At 39.2% G+C, this 15127-nt stretch overlaps 3 protein-coding genes across 3 annotated transcripts; all 3 read left to right on the forward strand.

Moving 5' to 3' along the window:
* The first annotated feature begins 1876 nt into the window (after nt 1–1876).
* Nucleotides 1877–4548, forward strand: LOC148207997 (uncharacterized). Its single transcript, XM_088119368.1, has one exon. The coding sequence runs from the start codon at nt 1935–1937 to the stop codon at nt 4425–4427; it is 2493 nt and encodes an 830-aa protein (XP_087975494.1). The 5' UTR covers nt 1877–1934; the 3' UTR covers nt 4428–4548.
* Nucleotides 4549–7635: 3087 nt separating this feature from the next.
* Nucleotides 7636–9758, forward strand: LOC111010618 (leucine-rich repeat extensin-like protein 7). The gene has a single exon (XM_088119434.1). It carries the CDS (start codon nt 7701–7703, stop codon nt 9582–9584), a length of 1884 nt encoding a protein of 627 aa, XP_087975560.1. The 5' UTR covers nt 7636–7700; the 3' UTR covers nt 9585–9758.
* Nucleotides 9759–12196: 2438 nt separating this feature from the next.
* On the forward strand, nt 12197–14869 carry LOC111010655 (uncharacterized). The gene has a single exon (XM_088119968.1). The coding sequence runs from the start codon at nt 12258–12260 to the stop codon at nt 14682–14684; it is 2427 nt and encodes an 808-aa protein (XP_087976094.1). The 5' UTR covers nt 12197–12257; the 3' UTR covers nt 14685–14869.
* The last annotated feature ends 258 nt before the right edge of the window (nt 14870–15127 follow it).

Here is a 15127-nt window from a genome sequence, read left to right on the forward strand (position 1 = left end):
AAAAAATATTTTTATGGAAAACTGATGACTAGACATAGAGGAAAGAAGGTCTAGTTCTATTTTCAGGATTCACGTCTCGAAATTGAAAAAAAAAAAAAAAAAGCTTGGTATTTCCTAGTAATACAAGGCAATCTAGAAAAGCAAGAGGAACTATAATAACTACACGAAACTTGAAACCAAGTCGTTCTTTTTAAAATACATGCCAGCATTGAACACATTGTATCAATTCAATAAAAACTAGTATATTTTTTTAATATGGTATAAAATATCAATTAATAAAATAATTGATACAATTTGTCATAATCTTGGTGTTTGTGATCTAGGTTAATTAGTTTTTATTTATTTCATATTGTTAATAATTAATTATTGCGATATGGTTACGAGCTATAATTTTGAATCTGTACGAGTGAGCTATCATAATGAAAACTTGACAATTTTAAATAAAGCGTGAATGAAGCAATGCTTTCTATTCGACCGATTATATACCAAATTTGGAGAAAGAGTAAAGAAGATTTTTGATAAATAAATAGATTTTTTTTTCTTTTTTGTTTTTAAAGCAAGATCTATTAAAACTTCTAAAACATGATCATAATAATAATTTAAGGTTAAAAAATATTTTTGATTCTCGTACTTGCCATGGCGGAAGAATTAGATGCTTTGGCCATTTCTAAGAGGATGAATCAAGATAATTTTGAATCAATGCTACTCGATCTTTTTTCATGCTTTGCTGTAATAATATCTCGGGGTTTGCAAAACTAATTGGCGGGCTTGAAGAATAATCGAAATCATACCCAATCGGAAAAGGATGTTATCCAAACGCATTTCAAATAATTGTAGTAAAACTTGACCCATTCATCATTTCGTTTTTCCGATGATACGAACCTATTTAAGTAACTGTCATTCTGTAAGACCATAATGAAAACACAATTTTTGTTTTTCTTCGGAAAGAATATGATATTGAGATTTTTTACCGGACCACGATTGGTTTTTAAGATCGTTTCCAGTTTTGGTCCTTTTACTAGTTAGTCCCAGTAAAGCCCCAAGACGGTGTATTTTTTTTTAAATGAGGCCCTCTGTAACGCGAATAACAATTTAGTCCATTGTAAGGATTTAGTCCATACTCTTTCAAGTTTATAACAATTGAGTCTCTTAACTTTAAATATATAACAATTTAGTCTATGTAGATCAAAACTTATATTGATTTGGTCTATTTAATGAACATGTTGTTGAGATTTAATTTGAGTAGGACCAAATGTATTTATAAACCATAAAAACTAAATCGTTATATAATAAAAGCTGACAATTAATTTTAATGAGATTTTTCATGGTAAATAGGGATGAAATTGCAATAAATTTTAAACTATAAAGACTAAATTATTATATATTAAATTTCAGGAACTAAATTGCTACCTATTTAAAATTCAATTATCAAATTGTTATAAACTAAATTTTAGATAATTAATTTAATAATAAAAAAGTAATGGACCAAAAGAGTTTTTTTAACCATAATTTAATTTAATTATAACTTTTTAATAAATATATGGTGATATCTATTTTTCTGTCTACCTGATAAAATCCTGATATTTATTTTCTTACAAAAAAAAAATGATTATTACTACGTTAGCGGGTCTGGCCTTTGATGATGTGTACAGTAATCTGTAGACAGTTATTAGTTAGAAGAAAATCACGGGGAGCCAATATTGAATAAACGGTCTGAAAAAAAGAAAAACATTCATTTAAGTTGAATGGGGTTTCCCCTATATTCGGAAAACAGCCGTTGGAAGCGGCAAAAAAGCCTCTCCACCAACAAATCGGGTCGTGCCCCTCCTGTATAAAAACCCGGCGGAGCCCCCTTTGATGTTCATCCTCTGCAAACAGCCCTTGGGCTTACCCAAGGAGGCGGCACATATCCATTAGAAATAAATATCAATATAATGAAGGGTTTGGATTGCTGTTTGTTCGTTTCTCTTCTTCTTCTATCTTCATTTTCATTTTTTTTGTCGGCTCTTTCCGATGCCGAAGTTTATTCCATCACACGCCGCCAGCTCTTGACCCTTCATGAGAACGATGATTTGTCCGATGATTATGAAACCAAAATCCAAGTCAACGAAACCTTCTCCAGTCCCAGACTTCGGCGAGCTTACATTGCCCTTCAAGCTTGGAAGATGGCTATTTATTCTGACCCATTGAACACCACTGTCAATTGGGTCGGTGCTGATGTCTGTTCCTACACCGGCGTATTTTGTGCCCCTGCCCTTGACGACCCTGAACTCGAAGTTGTCGCCGGCATTGATCTCAACCATGCCGACATTGCTGGCTATCTACCCGTCGAGCTTGGTTTGCTGACTGACATCGCCCTATTCCACATCAATAGCAACCGATTATGCGGTATCATTCCCACAAGCTTTTGGAGGCTCACCCTCCTTTACGAGTTCGACATTAGTAACAATCGATTCGTCGGACACTTCCCGGAAGTCGTCGTGAGGATCCCCAATCTCAAATACCTCGACCTTAGATTCAACGATTTCGAAGGCGAATTGCCCTCAACGCTTTTCACCAAGGAATTGGATGCCATTTTCCTCAACAACAATAGATTCACCTCCAACATCCCGGAGAATTTTGGCGACTCGCCGGCGTCGGTGATTGTAATTGCCAACAACAATTTCACGGGATGCATTCCGAGCAGCATTGGGAAAATGAAGAACACGTTGAAAGAGTTCGTGATGTTGAACAATGGACTTGCGGGCTGTATTCCAGGGGAGATTGGGTTGCTTGGAAATGCCACGGTTGTGGATGTTTCATACAACAAATTGAGTGGGATCTTACCAAAGAGCTTTGATGGGTTGAAGGGAGTGGAGGCGTTGGATATTTCTGGGAATTCGTTGACTGGGTTTGTGGCGGAGGGCGTTTGTAACTTGCCCAAATTGGTTAATTTCACATTCTCTAACAATTTCTTCAACGGCGAGGCCGAGAGCTGCGTGCCCCAGAACAGAAAGAACATTGTGTTGGATGATTCCAGCAATTGTTTGCCAGAGAGGCCGAACCAGAAGACGACACAAATTTGTACTCCCGTGATCCATAAGACTGTTGATTGCAGCAAGGCTAAATGCGGCGGAGGATTGTCACCACCATCGCCATCCACATCGACATCCATGCCACCAAAGCTGGACCAGCCGCAACCACCGAAGCAGGAGATTCCCGAGATTGAGGCACCAAAATCATCCATAGTACCCGAGCCTAAAAGTCCACCATCAACTCCAGTGGATGATTCTCATGATCAATCACCAATCCCAAGATACCGACCACCTCCTCCACAAGTTCATTCCCCACCACCACCCATCCAATCTCCTCCTGCACCGGTTCACTCCTCACCACCACCTGCACCAGTGCACTCCCCACCACCACCCGTCCAATATCCTCCACTCGCACCAGTTCACTCCCCACCACCATCGGTGCACTCTCCACCACCACCCGTCCAATCTCTTCCCCCACCTGTCCAATCTCCTCCACCACCGGTGCACTCTCCACCACCACCCGTCAAATCTCCTCCACCACCTGTTCACTCCCCACCACCACCGGTGCACTCTCCACCACCACCTGTCCAATCTTGTCCACCACTGGTGCACTCTCCACCACCACCCGTCCAATCTCCTCCACCACCTGTTCAGTCCTTACCACCACCTGTCCAATCTCCACCGCCACCAGTTCACTCCCCACCACCACCTGTCCAATCTCCTCCACCACCGGTTCACTCCCCACCACCACCCGTCCAATCTCCACCACCACCACCAGTGCACTCCCCACCACCTCCCGTCCAATCTCCACCACCACCACCAGTGCACTCTCCTCCACCCCCAGTCCAATCCCCTCCACCTCCAGTCCAATCTTCGCCACCACTGGTGCACTCTCCTCCACCTCCCGTCCAATCCCCACCACCTTCAGTCCAATCTCCCCCGCCACCGGTGCATTCCCCTCCACCTCCTGTTCAATCCCCACCACCACCGGTGCACTCGCCCCCACCACCAGTTCACTCCCCACCACCTCCCGTCCAATCTCCGCCACCGCCGATGCATTCTCCTCCACCTCCCGTCCAATCTCCACCACCACCGGTGAACTCCCCTCCACCTCCTGTCCAGTCTCCTCCACCATCGGTTTTCTCGCCACCCCCACCTGTCCAGTCTCCTCCACCTCCCGTCCAATCTCCACCTCCACCAATCCACTCTCCTCCACCACCAGTTTTCTCCCCACCTCCACCAGTTTTCTCTCCACCACCACCACCGATTTTCTCACCGCCACCTCCAGTGCACTCCCCACCTCCTCCAGTCCAGTCTCCGCCACCACCTTCTCCACTAGAGGACATCATTCTTCCACCAAATTTGGGCTTCGAGTACTCATCACCCCCTCCACCAATGTTCCCGGGTTACTAAGCAACAAGCGGCAAATCATCGACTCTCATCTTTATTTTAACATTTTTATTTTCCTCATTAAAAAAAAACTCTTTTGTTAGTTCATACAACACATGAATAATGAAAAGAACATCATTGTTTATTTTGGAATTTGGATAAGGTTTGCAAATCTAACATAGTTTTATTGAATGATCCAATCCAATGAAGTTTCCAAATTAGTAAATTTGGCCTATAACAAGAATATTGACATAAACAAGGGATAATACGCTAATGCATATGTCTTTATTACATACCTAAAAGTACAATGTCTCATACCTGTCCAAAACTTTGATATAATTGCGAAGTGAATTTGCTAATTATAATTTTATCTCTCAAAGTTACGTCATCCAAAACTGCATTCCACCTAGCATGCATGGAATTGTCATTTACGTCAAATTACATATCCTCACCAAGATCCATTCTTTATAATTTTTTAAAAAAAAAAAATTGTCAAATTATGAATTTGTCCAATGTATTTATTTTGTTAGTATGGTATTCCTAAATTTAATTTCAATTCTTAAAATTGATCTTATTTAGTCTATTCAAATCAACATCATTAATATAATTCCTGGTGGTAGGTTAGAATTATAATTATAGTTCTTTGGGAGTGTAGATTTTTTTCCCTCGTCTAACTCTCTGATTTAGTTCATTGATTCGAATAATAAATATAAAAATGAAGACATCTATTCAAATTTTATTTTATTAAAAAAAGTGGTTCAAATTTATATCTCAACGAGTCACTCGTAGAGATCTTGACAGTACAGATATAGAGTTGAAGGAGTCTTTTTGAGCAAAAATATTTTTATAGAAAAAACTGATTACTGGACATGGAGGAAGCAAAGTCTAGTTTTATTTTCATGGTTCATTCCCCGAAATCTAAAAAAAGGCCTTGGTATTTTCTAGTAATAGAATGGCAAGAAGAGCTACATGAATCTTGAAACCGAATATCTTTCTAGAATACTTGCTAGCATTAACAGAGTGTATCGGCCAAATAAAAACTAGTATAATTGATATATTTCTAATATACTATAAAATATAAATTAATAAAATAATTGTTATAATTTGTTATAATCTTGGTCTTTGTGATCTAGGTTAATTAGTTTTTATTTATTTCATATGATTATAATGCTTTTGTTTCTTATACTTGGGATAACAATTTAGTTCATTAAAAGTTAGTTTAGTTTGCATTGATAAGTTTATAGCATTTGAGTCCCTTAACTTTAAATATTTAACAATTCAGTCCAGTAGTTCAAAACTTGTAACGATTTAGTCCTCTAATATGTTGATGAGATTTGATTTTGATGTCTTATTTAGATAAAGAGGACCAAATATATTAATAAACTATAAAAACTAAATCATTACATAATAAAAATTTACAATTAATTTTAATGAGAATTTCATGATAAGTATTAAATTATTATAAGTTTTAAACCGTAGGACTAAATTGTTTCATTAAAATTTAGGAATTAAATTATTACCTATTTAAATACAATGGTCAAATGGTTACCAAACTAAATCATTAATTTAATTAAGTAATTGACCAAAAAGTATTTTTTTTTAACCATAATTTAACTTAATTATAATTTTTTAGAAATAGATGGTGATATCTATTTTTCTATCCACATCTTTGGGATTTTTTTTTTTTACAAAATCTTGATATTTATTTTCTTTTTAAAAAAATGATTATGACTACGTCAGCGGGTCATGGCCTTTTGATAACGTGTACAGTAATCTAATACAATATTTTATTTCATGAAAACTTTAACTCTAGGGACTTAAAAGGGATGCTTTTCGAAATAAAAAAGATTAAAAGATTAAAAAAAAACTTAAAAAGGGATTATGTATATGATATCTAAATATAAAATATAGATGAGAGCAAATTATTAATTATTATGATGTAATTTATATCTTAATAAATTTGTATATTTTTAATTTGTAAAATGATTTATCATTTATTCTTTCATCAAAAACCTTTTAATTATCTTCTTAATTATTAACAGCATATTTTTTCTTATTTTTCTTAAAATAGAACTTTCAAGTTGTCAAGTGGAAGAGACAAATTTAGAATCGAAGGGAATAAAAGAATTATAAAACTTTTGCTATTCTAAAATTTTCTTATTATGTGATTAAGTATAATTATTTTTCATTATGTTATATACATTTTTGCCTCCTAACAAAAAATGTTTTTATTTTGATCATTCAATTTTATTAACTGATTTTCCTTTTCCCCTCGGTGGGCCTTTTTACCTTTGTTTTGATTTTTTTTCTTTCTTATTTCCATGCGTAATTAAAAAATCCAACTATACTTTTAAGTTATATATATATTTTTTATATTTTGATTTTAAATTTTTAAAATATTATTTGAAGATATATCAAGTTTATTTTTTAAAAGTCTGTTTCATTGTTTTGTTTTAATATTTAAATATTAGCTTTGTTAGTGAACATTTTTTTATCTTTAAAAAAATGGTTCAAAACTCTAATCTAATATTGGAATTTGAATTGTGGTTTCAATTTTTAGTTCAAACATTTTATCTCAATTATCTAAAAAATTAATCCAAATCTAATATGTAATTTAAAAACCTTTTTTTCTTTTAATTTCAAATGAGAAGGGGAAAGTTCAAACTAGCAACATTCTAAAATTGCTAATTTCTTAACCAATTAAGTTATGTTGTCTTTATAAGAAAGTATTTGATTATAAAAACTAATTTAGAGTTCTGAAAATATTTTTATCTTTTTAAATTAAAGAAAATAGTTATTAGAATTAATTTTTCAAATATTCAACATTTGAATATTACTTTCTTTTTTTTTTTTTTTTGAAAATAACATTTGAATATCACTTGATTATACATGAAATCTAATTTGATGATCGATAAAATTTTAAAAAGCGACTAATGGAGAATTTAATAATATATTAAGGGTAAAATTGAATAATAACGAAAAAACCATTACTATATTTAGCTGGGACCCTCCCTCTACTGTAATTTTAGTTTTGGGCTTGTGCACGATTCAGAACTTGGGCCTGGCCCAATATCAAAACAGACGGGTCTCCCTCACAACAACCATCTGTAGTTTGTTACAAGAAAATCACTGCGAGCCATTTATTCGAAAAACGATTGGCAGCAGCGAAAAAGCCTCTCCACCACCGAATCGGGTATAAAAACTCGTCGGAGCCCCCTTTGATGTCATCCTCTCCAAACAGCCCTTGGGCTTAACCAAGGTGGCGGCACATATCTATTAGAAATAAAAATAAATATAATGAAGGGTCTGAGTTGCTGTTTGTTCGTTTCTCTTATTCTTCTATCTTCTTTTTCATTTTTTTCGTCGGCTCTTTCCGATGCCGAAGTTTATTCCATCACACGCCGTCAGCTCCTGACCCTTCATGAGAACGATGATTTGCTCGATGATTATGAAACCAAAATCCAGGTCAACGAAACTTTCTCCAGCCCTAGACTTCGACGAGCTTACATTGCTCTCCAAGCTTGGAAGATGGCTATTTATTCTGACCCATTGAACACCACTGCCAATTGGGTCGGCACCGATGTCTGTTCCTACACCGGCGTCTTCTGTGCCCCTGCCCTTGACAACCCTAAACTCGAAGTTGTCGCCGGCATTGATCTCAACCATGCCGACATTGCGGGCTACCTACCCGTCGAGCTCGGTTTGTTGACTGACATTGCCTTGTTCCACATCAATAGCAACCGATTCTGTGGTATCGTTCCCACAAGCTTTTGGAGGCTCACCCTCCTTTACGAGTTCGACATTAGTAACAATCGATTCGTCGGCCACTTCCCGGAAGTCGTCGTGAGGATCCCCAATCTCAAATACCTCGACCTTAGATTCAACGATTTCGAAGGCGAATTGCCCTCAACGCTTTTCACCAAGGAATTGGATGCCATTTTCCTCAACAACAATAGGTTCACCTCCAACATCCCGGAGAATTTTGGCGACTCCCCAGCGTCGGTGATTGTAATTGCCAACAACAATTTCACGGGATGCATTCCGAGCAGCATTGGGAAAATGGGGAACACGTTGAAAGAGTTCGTGATGTTGAACAATGGACTTGCGGGCTGTATTCCAGGGGAGATTGGGTTGCTTGGAAATGCCACGGTGGTAGATGTTTCATACAACAAATTGAGTGGGATCTTACCCAAGAGCTTTGATGGGTTGAAGGGAGTGGAGGCATTAGATATTTCTGGGAATTCGTTGACTGGGTTTGTGGCGGAGGGCGTTTGCAACTTGCCCAAATTGGTTAATTTCACATTCTCTAACAATTTCTTCAATGGCGAGGCCGAGAGTTGCGTGCCCCATAACAAAAAGAACATTGTGTTAGATGATTCAAGCAATTGTTTGTCAAAGAGGCCTAACCAAAAAACGACAGAAATTTGTACTTCAGTGATCCATAAAACCGTTGATTGCGGTAAGGCTAAATGCGGCGGAGGATCGTCACCACCATCACCGACCACATCGACGTCCATGCCACCAAAGCCGGAACAGCCCCCACCCGCACCGATCCAATCTCCACCACCAGCACCGATCCAATCTCCACCACCAGCACCGGTTCAATCTCCACCACCCGCACCCGTGCAATCTCCACCACCCGCACCCGTGCAATCTCCACCACCACCGATCTACTCCACACCACCACCGGTGCACTCTCCACCACCACCGGTGCACTCCCCACCACCACCCGTCCAATCTCCTCCACCACCACCGGTGCACTCTCCTCCACCACCGGTCTACTCCCCACCAACACCCGTCCAATCTCCTCCACAACCACCGGTGCACTCTCCACCACCACCGATCCAATCTCCTCCACAACCACCGGTGCACTCTCCACCACCACCGGTCTACTCCCCACCACCATCGGTGCACTCCCCACCACCACCTGTCCAATCTCCTCCACCACCAGTTTTCTCCCCACCCCCACCGGTTTTCTCTCCACCACCTCCGGTGCACTCCCCGCCTCCTCCAGTCCATTCACCACCGCCTCCGGTCCACTCTCCACCACCACCTTCTCCATCTCCCTCTCCTCCTCCTCCAGTCGTCTCTCCACCGTCTCCACTAGAGGACATCATTCTTCCACCAAATATTGGCTTTGAATACTCATCACCTCCTCCACCGCTATTCCCTGGATACTAAGTAAGAAGCGGCAAGTCATCAACTCTCATCTCTATTTTTACAATTTTTTTTCACATTACCAAAAATAAAATTCCACCACTTTTGTTAGTTCATAGCTTTATTAAAAACTATTGTGAAATGACGCATAAATAATGAAAAGAACATAATTGTTCCATTCAGAATTTGAATCGAGTATATGCAAATCTAACATAGTTATATTTAATGGTCGGACCTGGACTTTTCCAAATTAATACATAATATATATATATCACTGGTGCAGATGTCATTATCACATACCTAAAAACACAATATCTTATATTTGTCCAAAATTTTGATATAATTACAAAGTGAATTTGGCTAATCATAATCTTATCGTCATTAATTAATTGCAAAGGTGCTTCACAAAAACTGCACCCCACCCATCATGCATGGCATTGTCATTCGCATTATACGTTACACATCCCCCATCTTCCACGTTTTACTATAAAGTGCTCAACAGACCACGATCCATTCTTTATAATTTATTTAATAATTATTATTATTATTAAAAAGGAAAAAAGAAGACATTAAAAAAAAGGAAAAAGGAAAAAAAAAGAAAGTTTGTTAAATTATGAATTTTTCTATTATATTTAATTTGTTAGTATGGTATCTCTAAATTTAGTTCCATCGATAAAATTCTTAAATATGATATTATTTAATTTATTCTATTGACATAATTAATGTAATACCTAACACAAGGTTAGAATTACCATTCTAATTTTTATTCACTCATATAAGTTCATTAATCTGAACAATGAATATATAAGATGAAGATTTCATATTTTATTTTCTAAAGAAAGGGTAGGAATTATTTATATTTATAGACTTTTTTAGTGATTTTTTTTTTTTTTTTATGAAAAAACAGATGAAAGTCGATGGAGGAAACAAAAAATCTAGTTCCGTTTTCAGCATTCAAGCCTCAAAATTGAATAAGGTTTAGATATTTCTAATAATACAAGGCCAACCACATGAAACTTGAAAACTAAGCCGTTATTTCTAAAATACAGGTGGGTATTAACGCAATAAAAACCAGTATAGTTTATATATTCCCAATATACTATAAAATATCAATTAATAAAATAATTGTCATAATTTGCTATAATCTTGATTTTTGTGAACTAGGTAGGTTGGTTTTTATTTATTTATCTTTTTAAAATTTTCCATTTATCTCTATCCATGTGGGTTTAATTTCAAATTTTAATCCCTGTAATTTTAGAAGTTTTAAGTTGGTTTTGGTGGTTACAGGCTATAATTTTGAATCTTTATCAGCTATCCTATCGAATACTGAGGCATTCTCAACAAGTGTGAAGGAGTCGATGTTTGCAATTTGACGTATGAAATTTTGGAAACATGAGTAAAAAGATGGAGAAATAAATAAATCTTGGAGTCAGGTAAAAAAGAAACTTTACAAGCGCTTTATAAGGTTTAGTTGAATCATAACGACAAATGAAAACTTTTATCATAATAGAGACCTAATTGAAACTTAAGTCCAAACTAGAACTAAATTATACTTCTAAAATATCATGATAGTTTAAAGTTAAAAAATACTTTTAATTCCTATACTTAAATAATAATTCAGTCCATAAACTTTATTTTGTAAGAATTTTGTCTTTTAAAGTTGAGTCCTTTAACTTAACAATTTAGTCAGCTGACTACTTCTTGGTTACACCCCCTACAACTAGATACGAGATACTTGATCTAAATTCAAAAATAGGAAATTGCATACCATTCGCCGATATACGTATAGGAACATGGATACATCCAGGTCAAAGCGCAAAGCTGGCTCGAGCGGCAGGAACTTTTGCTAAAATAATGAAAGAACCTGCACCTCTACACTCTCTCTTAGACTTGTGCGACTACCTTCGGGTGTTGAAAAACTCACTGATTCTCGATGCCGAGCTACTAAAGGAGGTGTAGCTTAAAACTTGTAACGATTTAGTCTCTATCGTAAAAATGTTAAAATTTAATAGAGTATCTTATAAGATCGATACATAGGATGACCAAATGTATTGATAAACTACAAAACTAAATCATTTCATAATAAAAGATGACAATTTAAGTTTAATAAGATTTTCACGGTACGGATTAAATAGTTATAAATTTTAAACTATAAAAACTAAATTGTTACATATTAAAGTTCAGAAACTAAAATACCATATAAAGTAGAGTGATCAAATCGTTACAAATTAAAGTTTAAGAACTAAATAGTTATTCGGTATTTTTTAATCCTTATTTAACTTACATGATAATTTTTGAAGAAATATACGGTGACCATACCTATTTATATATCCTGTCCACGACATTGAAAAATCAAATTCTTGATATATATTTTATTTAAAAAAAATGATTATGATTACGTTGGCGTCTTCTAACATCCGTGGTTAGAAGAAAATCACAGCCAATCTTTGAAGAAACAGTTTGAAGAAAAAAAGAACCAATCTCAGCAAACTCAGCACCATTGCAGCTCAATGGGATTCGCCTATATTCCGTAAACAGCCGTTGGAAGCGGCGAAAAGGCCTCTCCACCGCCAAATCGGGTCATGACCTTCCGGTATAAAAACCCTTCGGATCCCTCTTTGATATTCATCCTCTGCAAACAGCCCTTGGGCTTACCAAGGGGGCGGCATATATCTATTAGAAATAAATATCCATACAATGAAGGGTCCGGGTTGTTGTTTGTTCATTTCTCTTCTTCTTCTATCTTCTTTTTTACTTTTTTCTTCGGCTCTTTCTGATGCCAAAGTTTATTCCATCACCCACCGCCAGCTCCTGACCCTTCATGAGAACGGTGATTTGCTCGATGATTATGAATCCACAATCCAAGTCAACGAAACTTTCTCCAGCCCCAGACTTCGGCGAGCATACATTGCCCTCCAAGCCTGGAAGATGGCTATTTATTCGGACCCATTAAACACCACCGCCAGTTGGATCGGCGCCGATGTCTGTTCCTACACCGGCGTCTTCTGCGCCCCTGCCCTTGACGACCCCAAACTCGAAGTCGTCGCTGGCATTGATCTTAACCACGCCGACATTGCTGGCTACCTACCCGTCGAGCTCGGTTTGTTGACCGACATCGCTCTGTTCCACATCAATAGCAACCGATTCTGCGGCATCATTCCCACAAGCTTTTGGAGACTCACCCTCCTGTACGAGTTCGACATTAGCAACAATCGATTCGTCGGCCACTTCCCGGAAGTCGTTGTGAGGATCCCCAATCTCAAGTACCTCGATCTAAGGTTCAACGATTTCGAAGGAGAATTGCCCTCATCGCTTTTCACCAAGGAATTGGACGCCATTTTTCTCAACAACAACAGATTCACCTCCAACATCCCGGAGAATTTCGGCGACTCGCCAGCATCGGTGATTGTAATTGCCAACAACAATTTCACGGGATGCATTCCAAGCAGCATTGGGAAAATGGGGAACACGTTGAAAGAATTCGTGATGTTGAACAATGGACTTGCGGGCTGTATTCCAGGGGAGATTGGGTTGCTTGGAAATGCCACAGTTGTGGATGTTTCATACAACAAATTGAGTGGGATCTTGCCCAAGAGCTTTGATGGGTTGAAGGGAGTGGAGGCGTTGGATATTTCTGGGAATTCGTTGACTGGGTTTGTGGCGGAGGGCGTTTGTAACTTGCCCAAATTGGTTAATTTCACATTCTCTAACAATTTCTTCAACGGCGAGGCCGAGAGTTGCGTGCCCCAGAACAGAAAGAACATTGTGTTGGATGATTCCAGCAATTGTTTGCCAGAGAGGCCGAACCAGAAGGCAGTGGAATTTTGTGCTCCAGTGATCCATAAGACCGTTGATTGCGGTAAGGCTAAATGCGGTGGAGGATCGTCATCGTCATCTCCATCCACATCGACGTCCATGCCACCGAATCCGGACCAGCCACAACCACCGAAGCAAGAGGTTCCCGAGATTGAGGCACCAAAATCATCCATAGTATCTGAGCCTGAAAGTCCACCATCAACTCCAGTGGATGATTCTCATGATCAATCGCCAGTCCCAAGATACCGACCTCCCCCGCCATTGGTTCACTCTCCACCACCACTTGTTCAGTCTCCTCCACCACCAATGCACTCTCCACCACCACTCATCCAATCTCCACCACCCGCACCAGTTCGCTCCCCACCACCACGCGTCCAATCTCCTCAACCACCCGTGCACTCTCTACCACCACCCGTCCAATCTCCACCACAGCCACCGGTGCACTCTCCACCACCACCCGTCCAATCTCCTCCACCACCGTCGGTTCAATCTCCACCACCACCCGTCCACTCTCCACCACCTCCGGTCCAATCTCCACCACCACCAGTGCACTCTCCACCACCGCCCGTCCACTCTCCACCACCACCCGTGCACTCTCCACCACCTCCGGTCCAGTCTCCACCACCACCAGTGCACTCTCCACCACCGCCCGTCCACTCTCCACCACCACCCGTGCACTCTCCACCACCTCCGGTCCAGTCTCCACCACCACCCGTGCACTCTCCACCACCTCCGGTCCAGTCTCCACCACCACCCGTGCACTCTCCACCACCTCCGGTCCAATCCCCACCCCCACCGATCCAATCTCCACCTCCATCGGTCCAATCTCCACCTCCACCCGTCCAATCTCCTCCACCACCCGTGCACTCTCCACCACCTCCGGTCCAATCTCCACCTCCACCCGTCCAATCTCCACCACCACCCATTCACTCCCCACCACCTCCAGTACAATCTCCTCTACCACCACCCGTCCAATCTCCTCCACCACCCGTTCACTCCCCACCACCTCCAGTCCAATCTCCCCCACCCCCACCCATTTTCTCTCCACCACCACCGGTATTCTCCCCACCCCCACCAGTTTTCTCTCCACCACCACCGGTATTCTCTCCCCCTCCTCCAGTGCACTTACCACCCCCTCCAGTGCACTCACCATCGCCTCCGGTCCATTCTCCGCCACCACCATCTCCTTCTCCCTCTCCTCCTCCGCCAGTCGCCTCTCCACCGCCTCCGCTAGAGGATATCGTTCTTCCACCAAATATTGGCTTCGAGTACTCATCGCCTCCTCCGCCATTGTTCCCGGGTTACTAAGCAACAAGCGGCAAATCATCGATCTCTCGTCTCTATTTTAACCTGTTAGTTCATAGCTTCAGTAATATCTTTATGTACACCTGATTGGGACAAAATTTCTAATGATTTCACTTATTTAAGCATCAAACCCATTGGTAATGTAATCTGATATATATGTTGCTATGAACCACTATGTTTTCTTCTCATTTTCTTGTCTAAATTATATTTTTATGCTTATGTTTATATAATTGTGGTTATCATATATCAACCAATTTATTTAGATTCAAATTAAATATGAGTTGTTTTGGGATTTTAAGAATAATCATGGGTCCAACAAATATGGAAGTTTGATATTGAACTTAATTTCATTAAATGTTCTCTTCGTCAACATTATATTTAAAAATTTGACATTTAAAATTAGTGAGATAGTTTTAAAATATATTTTTTTAAAGTTTGAATCATAC

Source organism: Momordica charantia (genome assembly GCF_013281855.1).
Source record: "Momordica charantia cultivar OHB3-1 chromosome 11 unlocalized genomic scaffold, Mcharantia_2.0 BLBB01000011.1, whole genome shotgun sequence".
Lineage (NCBI taxonomy): Eukaryota > Viridiplantae > Streptophyta > Magnoliopsida > Cucurbitales > Cucurbitaceae > Momordica > Momordica charantia.